Raw genomic sequence first — 12,722 nt, 5'->3', positions numbered from 1 at the left:
TACTAGATCTCGATCTTGTGCTTAAACTGTCATTGTAAAATGCAATTGTAATGCACAAAATTAGATTAAAATGGCTTTTCAGATTCCAGGTAGAAAACCTCAAGACCTAGCCAGTCTGCCCTGGTTTGTTTAACTGTGTCTCTATTAGGCTGAGGCATTAGCACTTACCTTGTAGGGATCTGCGGCTGGGGCACTGCAGTAAGAACATCATCAAAACAAAGGGCTCTGCTCTTCATTACTGAGATTTTAGCTGGAGAACTCATCATTAGATGAGGATCTTAACCCATTTTATCATGTAAGATAATGTAACATAAAAGCTGTATTGCAAAATGGGGAACATAGTGCCCTATCAGGTCACTATGTGATAGAGAATTAAGACTTCAGGAAGCAGGCATGTGCTAGGCTCATGCATAGCCCTTGGTGGCTTGAGGAGGAAGGAGGACCCTCCTCTGGTGCCCTCTGCCTTCCTTTCCCAGAGTGAAAGACAATAAAAATCACTTTGCTAAACCATTGGGATCTAGCTTGCAGTTTATTCTCCAGGTCTATGAGCAGAGGTAAAGATGGGTTTAGTATTAGCCATACTTAGGACTGAACATAGGTGTGTAGTTAGTGTTGTAGCCAGAAGAAGGCTACACAAGCTATGAGACTGTTTCCTCTGTTGCTTCTATTTACCTGCCTGAATGACTGAAAACCAAAATGTTGGAAACACAAAATCCAAACCATTTTACCAAGATATTTTTGTCCTTCCATCCTGGCAAGGACATCCAAGTTGTGTCTCTTTAGGGTGCCCACTTGCTGAGGCTGCATTAAGTCTACAGCTGAGTTTGGAGAAAGGGCAGCACGATACATTGGTATTGTAAGTGTGCAAGAGCAGCTATGGCTGCCTGAATTGTTATCAGTGGGTGGGGACCCTCCTTCTGGCTCAGGTGATAGGAACTGGTGTTTTGGGGTTCACAAGGCTTCTGGGTTTGTCTGTGTTACGTTACATAGCTGTTGTGCTTAGTGGAAAATTGATATGTTATGGTAGGGAAGCAAGGGTAAAATAACTTGAAGTGCTGAATATGGAAGACTGAGGCAAATGGGAGGATGGGAGGGAGGTGTTGGCTTCTAGATCTCTGAACTGAGAAGGGAGAGGTGTCATGGAATAGTAACCAAGGAATGGTGGCAGAAGGAAAAATGAGCCAGCAAGGTGGAGAAGGCAAGGTGAAGAGCCCTGCAGGAAAGCGGATGTGAGCTGAAGCAACTGCTGAAGGAAGGAGGCAGCTCTGTCGCTCACAGTAGGGAGCAAATTCAAGGGGAAGATAGAAAAAGAAAGGAAAGTTGGGAGGGGGATTCAGGCAATTGCAAGCAAGTGCATCCAAAGTTGAGAGAAACATGTCCCTGTAGGAATGGGTAGCAGTTTTTCTGGTTTTCAGTCATTTCTCTGCTTTTGCCTTCCTCTATGTTTCCCTAGAGCCAGGCTCTGATGGGGACCTCAGAGCAGCAGCTGGCAGTGAGTGGCTCAGGAGAAGTTACAAGTTGCACTTGTAATTTTTTCCTATGTAGATATATAATTTTTTTTGTTTAAGTGCCTGCCAGGTGGTTCTAGTTGAGTAGGATGATTTTGAAAGGCAGGATTCCCATTATTCCATACAGAAAAACTGATCTGCTAAAGTAGAGTGACGCTTGCTTTAACTGGTGATAATTGTATGGTCTGTGCTGCCAGATGTTGCATTTGTCTTGACCTTTCATTCAAGTGCAAAGACTAACGCTTTTGCAAGAGGGAAGGAGAGCTTGTTTGGAGCTGTAATTACCGAACTAGAATATGTCTTACTGCGCAATGGGAACATACTAGAAAAAGTCTCTGAAGACCTTTATTTGTTGGCTAGTGATAGTACCATAGTAGAAGCTTAGCCTTTCCATTCCCATGCCAGTGTTAATTTGTGAATAATTGGTAAAAGATCCCAGGATGAAGGTACCAGTAATGGATATAGTGTGAAAAGTGAGCTTTTGTTTGTTTGCCTTTAAAAGAATTTTTATCTATTTAATGTTTCTGTTCCTCACTTAGTAATTGTGCCTGCCATTAAAATCTACCTATTCCAGGAGTTCCTTCCATGGCTTTGCAGCACTCTTCTGTCTTTATGACTGGAAAACATACAGCATCCTTAATGTATCGCAGCATGGGAAACACTAGCAAGCACTGGCTCTGTTTAATGGCTTCCACTGTGCTTTTTCCTGAAGGATAGATGTTTATTATTTTATTTGCAAAAGAGAATTAAACAATACAGCTAGACTTCATGAACTGTATTACTTAGAGGTGTTTCTGTTGCTGTTTAATGAGTTAAAAAAAAAAGAAAATGTTTTTGGTCCTTTGCAGAAGCTGGCAAGAAAGCACTGTACGTTCCTTCAGTGGGGGTGCTACTTGAGTGGTCATAGTGAACTGGAAATTGCTGTTGCACAACAAAACTCAGTTGTTTATCTGTTTTCAGCCCAACCCATTTTAAAGTCTGCATGTATGTAAACTGTGAGACTTGGAGCAGCTGTTTTAAAAAATGTCCCTGATTAGAAGACAGGCTAAGACAGGGTCAGTTGGTGTCCAAGGGCTGAAGCAATTCTGTCTGGGTGATGGGCCTGCTTGGTAGTTGACAGGCCAACCAGACTGGAAAATGTGTGTATATTTGCAAGTCTGTGTTGGATCTGGTAGTGGCTATTAGGTCAGTTGCCACTTCTTGAAAATATGGCTGAGTTGGTGCTTCTCCTGCTAGTGGGTGTAAGTAGCCCATTAGAGTACAGATTTTGGCCAACCTGGGCTAAGGCTGTAGTGAATTTCCTGTTGACTTTATGGATGTACAAGCTTTATGTGGTAAAGCAACTGAGATGTGAAAGAGCACTCAGGTCCCTAGGAGTCCTTAGAAATATCACCAATACTTAAATATATGTGTGCATGCACTCTGTAACCCTTAAGGGAATATTTGTCAAAACCACTTTTTTGTTTCAAAATGATCGCTCTTTCAATAACAAAACCAACTGTTTGCAGTCATCTACTGACTGAAACCTCTGATAGGTATGTTTCCAACAGTAGATCAATAAAGATAATATGAGCATCTGTCTCTTAGAGGCTGCTGGCATCCATCAGATAAAATCAGTTCTGGGAGCAGAGCAGAACAACTAGTTTCTGTGGCATGGCTAAGAGTATGTTTGCTCTGCATCATTTACCTTATTATGCAAATATAGGTCTTGTCCTCCAGCCTGTTCGTGCTTATTGAATTTTAGCACATCCTTTTCAACACAGGTGCCCGGGTAAGTTCAGTCATGCTGCCTTGCAGGCGTCTTCTTCAGCTAGACAACAGTATTTGGGGAGCGCTGAGTTAACGTGAAGAAACCTCTGCTCTGTTTAATTTTGCCTTTAGGAATTTCACCCAGAAGTCTTTGACACCTAGGGCTGGATTTGAGACTGTCGCCTGTGTGGAGCTGTATGTGTTGCTTCAGGCAGAGTTGGCCACGGGTCCCACCCTTCGCTACCATTTTCTCTTGTCCCACATAGCCTTGCTTTGTTTACCTCCCCCGCATCCCTAGAAGGCCAAGCACAGCCTGCTTCCCCCCACACCTCACACAGATGCAATGACAAGTCTTTGTGCTTGCCAGTTTCTGTTGGTCTCTTTTTGTCATAGCTTGAGAACATGTCCCTGCCCCCTTTTTCTTCCTCCTGTCTTCTATAGCTTCAATGAACATTTTTTTTTTCCTGTTGCTATAGTTACACTGCCTTTGATGAAATCTGCTAGGTCCTTCCCTTACGGTTGGAGTCAATTCTTAGCCATACTGGTTCTGGCAGTAGTCCCGTCCAATGTAAGTCTTCACATAACTATTACGTCCATATTTTTGGGGGTCTGTATGTGTTTGTTTCTGTTCCAGGAATACTGTTACCTACGTAACAAAAGCTCATAGTCATCTCAAAAATCAAACTCAGCCTTGCAGAATGCAAATCTGTCATTCAAATCAATGGTAATTGAGGCCACAACTATTCCAGACCTTAAACTGATCCTTGCTGATTTTTAATTTGGCCATCAGTCAAAATTGAGAGGGGTTCCCTGGTCGCTTCTCCTCTCTTCTTCTGAAAGACTATTTTACTGTCTTCTAGGTACTCAAACTCCTACATACAGAGGATTTCAGAACACTGTATTTGCTTCATCACGTTTTTAAGGGAGGAAGTGCAATTTATATCCATCAACTGAGGCAGTGCCCAGGACTGTGTTGAAAGACAATGGGTGCTGTAAGGAAGTGACTGCCTGCTTTTGTAAGCACAGGCTGAAGTTTTTGCCTTGCTGTCTGTTTTCTCAACACAAAGCTTCGAAGTTGTTCTGGGGATGTGCTGTAGGAAGAAATGTCTGGGAGCGCAGGGATCTCAAAAGTGTGGGTGTAGCATCTGGGCGCCCAGCCACCCGGGCTGACTTGACCTGGGCTTTAGTCATTGAAGGTTGCTTGAATTATAACAAGCCACAGGCAGAAGGTCTGAAACCCCAGTGTATTATATCCAAGCTGATCTAGGATTAACTGCAGTTGACTGGGTTTTTTATGTCCCCATTTGTTATCTGTGCAGGACTTCTGATCTCAAGCTCTGATCAGTCAGTGCCAATGAGAACTGAAAGAGGGTGCCGTTGAAGTGTCTCTGTTAGGTTAAAGTATCTTCAGGAATAAACATGAAAGAGTTTGATTCCTAAAATCCCAGGTGAAAGAATGCACTTCTAGAAACTCTAGTCCAGCATAGAATCCATAGGAGAAAGTAGTAAATTTGCCCTGTTTTTCAGGGGGTTTAAATCTCAAACCAATTTGCATCCCAGCTTCATAGACTTAGAGGAACATAGATACTGTTCTGTAACCAACGGTTATAACTTGCTCTGTTTGTAATATTTGTTTAGAAGAAAGTATTTCTTGTTGGATTTTATTCAGAAAAGCTTTTGCAGGGCAATTTCTAGACTCTTACCAGTGAAGCAATCATGTCCGGTTATACTTATGGTAAACTGATGTTTAGAAACCAGGAACCCTTAAAGGATGAAATATCATGGGGAAACCTACAGTTTATTTTGGTAGGAGATAAGATTGTCATCCTTATCAGTCAGGGTCTGCGCACTGAAAAGTGAGTAACAGATACATTCGTCACGGATTCCAGTTTTGAGAATTGCAGCTTCTGCATTTCCATCTTGTATGATATTTCCAGTTTAATTCTGAGTTCTGTGGTAAATAGGAAGTTCCTCAGTAATTCTACTTTGTCTCCTGAAACGACATGCATGTGGTTATTCACAATTGTTTCCGGACATCACTGTGCTACTTTTGTTTTTCTTTAAGCAAGAGCTTTCAGTTTTAGTAGTTGGATGTTTGCCTTCGGATGTAGATGAGGCAGGGCTTAGAAATATCCTTCCAAAATAGATGCCATCTGAGGAAAGGGCTTTGCAGTATTCATAGAGAGAATAAATCATTGTTCTAGTATTTCTCAGTTTGTACTTGTTTTGCCTGTGTGATTTTCTGCAAGGTAATATCTTGTTAAGCAAACAAAGCAATTTAGTGATTGTGGTAAATCAGGCTGATGTCAATAGAAGCAACATCCTTAAAAGCCACAGCTGTAAGACTTTCTCTGTGGAATTTGGTTTCTAATACCAGCTTTAAAATATGCTCATAACTGTGATTTGTTGCTGCAGTGATCCTGTTCTTCCTCTTTCAGAATGAGAAGACTTTGGGGCATTCCGTGAGCCGCTCTAGTAACATCTCAAAGGTATGTTCCTTGATATAAATCAGTCTTTGATAAACTTGGGGATACTGGGATTTCTTTCATTTCAAAACTGGGGTGATATATGTGACAATGTGACCAGTAGAAAATGCTTCTTATGCCTGTCTGTCATTGATAGTCACTCCTGAAACATTAGAACTCTCTGGTGTTTTGCAGACTCTCTTTACAGGTCAAATGAAATGGAAGCTACAGTAGGTTTTCTCTTTCACACTGTCAGCCTCCTTAGCTTGGTAGGAGCAAGATAGATTACAGATGCCTGAGAACTTATCTTGGGGGGAAAATTGCTCCAAAAACATCACTCAAGTATGTTCTTTTATACCATAAGCTATCTGATGTAATGTTCTCTGTAAGATAAGTATAGCCATGCATCCCGTAATATGTATTGGATATGTGGTTAAACATTTTATGGTCACTTCAACACTGAATTATTGTTAGCGCCATGAAATGCATTGTTATCAGGGCATGACTATGTAAGTATTTTAAGATGTTTGCTATTACAGGCCCTGCTCTTGGAAGGGAAGCATGGTGCTCTGCTCATTCTAGTCACACTTCAGTATAGCCAATGGACACATCAAAAGCACAGTTGCTTTGTTATGCTATTAGGAAAAACGTATCTTCAGTCCAAGATAACTTATTACAATACACGCCCTACTCCTACTTCTGCATTACAAATCAGAAGATTTTTAATCCGCTGGAAGCCTGACACCTTTTTGCTTACACAAGTACAATTGCTTAAAGCCTTCATGCAAGCAAGACTGTGCTGGTTGACCAGTATTTTTCATGGGGTGCATAAGCCTCAACCCTTCGTTGCTACAGTTGATGTTGCTGGTAATAGTGACTTTTAATGAGAGACTGATTCATTGTGGCTGTGACAAGCTCAAACCCCTTTTTTCTATTCTGGGTACTTCAGGATATAGGAAGCTATTCATGCCTATCTCCAGCAAGAGCAAACAGTGGCTGCACTTAATTTACAGTTTATATGAGCACAGACAACTTTCACTTTGGAGCAGAAAGACAATATTACTGGGTGTCTTAAATAATGAGCAGGGCAACTGTCCAGTGCACAAGGTATTGACCAACCTGAAGGTGTTGTTATCATGGAGTGATGCAGGATTGTGTTTTGCATTCAGCATCAGAAAATGTGCATTCACATAAAGCGTTTTGAAATTAAAACCATGTGAGTATAACTTCTCATCTATGCTTTTCTAAAATGGAACTGTGCCTGTTCCTTCTTACCCTGGCTCTTCTCTTCTTAGGGATCCTTAATTGGATTTTCAGGCGTTGTTCAGCAGAGATGGTAGTTTTATCATTAAGTGTCATTGTACTTTTCCCAGAGTGTCTGAAATTAAGCACAACAAGCCTTTTGGCAGCAGCAGTTTGGTACCCATACGAAGCTGCACAATTCATGCTTAATTTATCGAGAACTGGTAGCGTGGCAGTGCAGTAGGAGGGACCTTGCACTCTGGCAAAGCTCTCCCTGGGAGCCCTGGCAAGCGAGACGTCAATATTTGCATTCATCTTGAAACACTGAGACGTTCGACATGACTGCTGTGTGTTGCAAAAGCTAAAGCTCTCAAGGGGAGCAAAAGTCAGTTTTGCCCGTTCAACGGGTGAGACTTTTTGGTTGCAAACATGAGCTTCCAAGAGGTATTGATGTTCTTACTGCCCCTCTGTCGCCTCTGTGTCTGGTCCATTCTGTGCACCTACTCCACTCTGGAGATAGCTTCTGACAAGGGCAAGAGGTGGAAGTCCCATCGGTGAAATCAGTCCCCTGATTTGCCTCATACATACAAATGCTGCCTTGCACATCCAGGCAGTTCAGTGCTAAGCTGCAACAATTTATTTTGCAGTCCGCAGGTGGGTTGGCTGTTGCAAGCAATTCGTAGGACAAAACAGGAAAGATTATAGTAGCGGGATGCTGCGTGGAAGCTTAAGTACATGGAAAATTTTTCATTAGTTCTGAGGTTTAATAGGAAAGTGCCTTTTATTTTTGCTTAGAATAATATAACAACCTGGCCAATAAGGGAGATTGAATACATGTAAAGGAAAAAGTATGGAAATGCTTGGCTGCCTGTATAGCCCTTTCTGAAATCTGCAGAGCTTGTTGATACTACCCCATTTTAAGAGGAGCTATTTAACCAAAGTTGAGTTTAATCAATTATATGCTGCGTTTCCAGATATGTTGGGGGGGGGGCGGCTGTGTGTACAGAAATAATGGTCATGCTTCCTGCAAATGACTGTTTCAGCTATTATTTTTCCACCCAAATCTAGCTTACAGCATAGCAATGTAGCAAATCTGCTACAAATGCTTGGCACTGACACTTGATTCAAAGCCTTTCTGGTGCTGATATGTCATTATGAACCTGCTGTGATTATTACTGTGTATCTTTCCACTGCTCTCAGTTGCACAGTGCAGTATGAGTGGAAAGGATTGAGTCAGAACTCAGCCGCTAGCCAAGAGAGGATGCTGTGTTACTTGGTGTGACCAAGGAAAGCAATGCCCTAGGGCTAAAAGTGATCAAGGAGGGAGGCAGACAGATGGTGCCACTGAAAATGAGATCAGCTGGTAGAGGTAGCAGGACCTCTCTGAACATAGACCCCAAGTGTTGGGGCCAGGTGGAGCCATCCCTTGGGAGGAAGGGGCAAAAAGGCAGTTCTCCAAGAGGCAGATGCTAAGAGAGGCTGAAGTGATGCTGGTACATGTGGCCAGGCCAAGAAAAAACAATCACCTGAATACTTGGCTAGGGGTGGAGGCCAGAAGCAGCAGAAAAAGGAGCAGGGAATAAGATGTAGGAGGATCTTCATATGGTGCCATTAGGTTTTGTGCAGTCTGTTGCACGCTGGGGGATGTGGCATTCTTCCAGGCCCTTCTTTGCTTTTTGGTGTGTATATTTCAAACATTCCTTTTAAATCTGCTCCACATGAAACGTTTGAATTTCTGGAATCTTTTCTATGTTTGTTTTGAAATTTTTTTTAAAAATGGTGTGGAAGGCAGGTTGAATTTATTTAGTCATGGGACTTGGACACGGCCCGATTCCCAACTTGCCCTGTTCAAGCACAGTGATGCTGATTGAAACACCCCTGATTGGCACAGGGCTATACAGCCCAGGTCCACAACTCAACTGTTTACCCTAAGCCAGCATTTTTGCCAAGATGCCACCATTCACTGGTAAATGCCTTCATCGTACAAGCCACAAAGAGAAATAATTAAGCTTTATAGAAGCTTCGTCCTCTAAATATAGATGAAATTGACCCTAAAACACAGTAGCCACTGAGAGCAGCTAAAAAAGGGATTTTCACAGTGGTGGTATTCATGCCCTCTGCTCTTAGATAAAGGAATTGTGCTTACAAGCAGATTAAACGAGGTCACTAACAAAGCTGGTCTGTAAACAGTTATCCTCAAATTAGTGATATTGTTTAGCTTTAAAGTGTCTGATGTATCCTGAAACTGATGATGTGATGTATGGAAATATCTTCAGGTCATCTGTGTGCTGTTCCTGTCATCTGATTGCTCTGGAGGGCTGATTTTAGCGTAGTGGGGAAGCACTTTGTAGCCTTATTTTTGTGGCCCTCTAAGGGGTAAACTTTGAAAATGCTAATACTGGGATCACAGCAAAGGAATCAAAAGTGCACTCCTTAAAAAATGTAAATGCTTTGTCTTTTCTGAAGGCCTGTACAGTTTTATCTTTTAAGCAGAAGCACACTGTAAAGTATTAAATTATTCTTGGGCTGAATGGCAGCCAGTGCAGATGCAAAGCGGTAGCCTAAGCTTGCTATGAAATTTAAAATCCATTTGGGCTGTTCATCAGCTTGGAACAGATTTAGAAAAGCATATGAATATACACGTCCACTGTTGCCTGAAGCTTTGATGGATTCAGTGAGCATTCGTCCATAGAAAAGCAGTCCAGGTTTTTCAGTCACAGAGCTTAGCTATCCTGTAGTCTATCAGATGACCAAGGCTTACTGAAAAGAACTGCTGCTCGAAGGTGTTCTGTTCAGGTACATGAGCCTGGGGGTAGGGAAAGAGAAGTTGCTTAAAAAAACTAAAAAAAAAATCCTTCTGCCGAGCTACTGGCGAGAGGAGGAGACAGGAAAAATTGTGTAGTGGGAAGATTAAGATGTGTTCTTTTCCCCACCCACAAGGGCAAGTAATCTCATGCTGGGGCAGGGTGCAGTCGTGTTGGTAAGGAGTGCAGCAGCCGCCCTGAGCCTGTGATAAATCCCCTCTCGTGGGGCTGGATTCTTGCTTCATGTAGGTATGAGGGCACCCTGTGAAGGAGGAACCTGCAGGAACCTCTTTTGTTCCCTCAGTCCATTCAAGGTATTCTGAGGAAGATTTTAAAGTCAAAGGGCCATATTTTTTTTCCTCCTTCTTCTCCCTGCAGAACCTGTGTAGTTATTACTGGGTTTAGTCAACATTAATCCTGTGCTATAGGCAGGTTGAATTACACTTGGGGGAAATTTTGAAAGGATAGGTAGCCTCCTTTCCCTAGTGCCTTCGGCTCTGGTATCTCTAGAGAAAGTTCCTGCCAGAATCCTCCTTTAGATTTCTTTAGGAAGAATGAGGGGAAGCTGACTTCAGCTTCGCTCCTAGTTTCTAGACATAATTTTAATTATAGTCATATACATTATATGAAGTATGGAACAAAGTTCTGCCAGCAGCTGACTGCTGGTTCCTATCAAATTGTTGCCAAAATTATATGGTGGAGTTGATCATCCTGAAAATTTCACATGCCTCTTTCCCACATCTTTTCCCTGCGCCTCCTCCCCCCCGCCCCAGTTTTTTTACCCACTCTCCATTCTAATAATTCATCTTATCCCAGCTAAAGACACTTGATTTTAATATGCGCTGGAAGTCAAAATGGCATGAGTCTGGTAGGGAGAACTTAATGGAGAAGACCAGAAGTTACTGGTGTTTGATCCTGCCATGTTGGTATTTATGAAAAGCTCTCAAAAACAGCCTGTCAGCAGGGCTGTCTGCCCTTCACAGCGTCCTGTCTGTCCATAGGCGGCCTGTTCTGGCTATTTCAAGTGTCAGGTCAGTAAACTCGGCATGGCTGGTTGGTCTCGCTGCACTGCTGCCTGGGTGTGCTGGGTGTTCAGCTGGAGGCCTCCTTTGGCATGCATGCAGTGAAACGGCCACGTCTGTTCCACAGATGAGCTTTGGAGACTTTACAGCTGCAGTGCACTTTAGCGAGAGCCATCAGCCAGTGTATATGTGGCATACAGCACTTGCTGAAAGCATAAAAACACAAATAAGTCGCATCCTGGTGGATGGCTGGAGCCAAGCAATTATATTTGTTCTGCAGTGGCTTGAGAGAAATGATGGATGTGTCCCTTGGGATTAATCGAGACCTCCCTGCTGCCTTCAGCGCAGGCTCGGGACTTCTCGGCACAGCAGGCAGAACTGAATTTTGCCATTGTGGATGAGACGGGGCTGGGGCTGCCCCTGTCAAAGGGAGGGGAGGTGAATGGGGCAGGGGTGGCACAAGCAGAGTCAGATTCCCTGGGTCTCTTCGTAGATGTCCTTTCCCTGTCTGAAGACTAGCCAGGTTAGCTATGGAGTGCCTTGCAGTGGCACTTGGTGCCTTTTTTCACGAGGCCCCCGTCACTGTTGTTTTCTTTCCTAGATCACTATCTATACTGAGATCCTGCCAGAGGAACAGGTGTGAGGTGGTTGGTCTTGGTTTCTGTGGTGTAAACTAAGGAGGGAGCAGAGCCTGGGGCTTTCGCTGCCTCTGGAGATGTACCATGCAAGATAAGTGCCTGCCATGTCCATGTCTAGCAGCAGCCTTTCCTTCTTAATACACATTTAAATAGGATCTGTGTGAGAGAGATAAAATAGCTCTTTGGCAATGAGTTCTTCTAAAACACAGGGTGTGATAACCATCCCTCTGATTCTGTCTTTCCCATGTGCTTCTGCCACATTTGTCATTGTGATGTGTTAATACCAGGAGAGGCAAAGCTGATTTGAACTAAACTCCCAGTGGCCCATTACAGATCGCAGCACTGTCATCTCAGTGCTGAAAAAGCATCGCAGTGCAGGAGCATTGCTTGGGGTTGGGGGGATTAAAGGTAGTGGGCCTCGATCACTGGTTGTGCTTGGGACAGAACAGCTCCGGGGCAGTGGTGGGAGATGTCTCCACTTAGCCAACACCTACTATGGTTAATCCCCGAGGGACTGGTGGTAGTTGGAATTGGCTCAGTGGAGAAGATCGTCACTGTGCTCCCGTTGTTCTTACAGGGAAGAGACACAGACAGAAACTGCTGCAATGGTCTAGTGGCACCAGAGACATCTTTTAGCATCAGTTTTTTTGACAGCAAGTGCAGCTACCTTTTAGGATTCTTATTGCTCTCTTATTTTATATTTTTTTATAGGCCATCAGAAGAGCATAGTTTTGAAATGGGTTCATCACAGTGTAAATAAAGGCAAACCCATAGTCAAAACACCAGGTTGAAATTTGGGTTGTGGAGTGTTTGGCTTCTTGCTCTATTGCTAAATTTGTATTTGTCTGAAGCTCCTTGTGCTGCAGTTCCTCCTGAGTAAAAGACTGAAAATCATGCTTCTTTACTCTAACACTTTGTCTGCCCAAAGGAGAGGTGTGCTCCATTATTAAACGTGTATAGTGCTCAGTATGTTAGTTCCAGGTCCTTAGCTGAGACTTCTAAGTGGTTTTGTAGCACGAATAGTAGGGCCGCAGTATTGTTCCTATTCATGTGACACCTAGAAATGATGAAGTTTGCAGGTGTGGGGGAAAACCTTTCTTTGCTTCCTCCAGACTTCCAATCAGTGGAGGAATTCTTCTGGAGTTAAATTGTTTCTACCTTTTTACCTTCAGTGAATAATTTAATAAGGTTTTTAGAATGTGATAGGCCCTGTTCTTTAAAATGAGGTATAATTGCTAGTACTGAAGTGCAGCCCAGAGTGAGACAACAGCAACTGTGCCCAGAAGTGCCATGT

At 43.0% G+C, this 12,722-nt stretch overlaps 1 protein-coding gene across 5 annotated transcripts in view; it reads left to right on the top strand.

Annotated features, from left to right (window-relative positions):
- The window catches only part of MARCHF8 (membrane associated ring-CH-type finger 8), a 100,786-nt gene that overhangs the window by 66,512 nt on the left and 21,552 nt on the right, over window positions 1-12,722 (top strand). For all 5 annotated transcript variants that reach the window (XM_072870793.1, XM_072870797.1, XM_072870794.1 and 2 more), the window contains one exon: window positions 5,696-5,746. In XM_072870793.1, the coding sequence (XP_072726894.1) occupies window positions 5,696-5,746 (51 nt within the window). The remainder of the gene's footprint in view (window positions 1-5,695; window positions 5,747-12,722) is intronic.

Source organism: Ciconia boyciana, chromosome 8, assembly GCF_034638445.1.
Source record: "Ciconia boyciana chromosome 8, ASM3463844v1, whole genome shotgun sequence".
Classification (NCBI taxonomy): domain Eukaryota; kingdom Metazoa; phylum Chordata; class Aves; order Ciconiiformes; family Ciconiidae; genus Ciconia; species Ciconia boyciana.
This window is presented reverse-complemented; position numbering and strand designations above follow the sequence as displayed.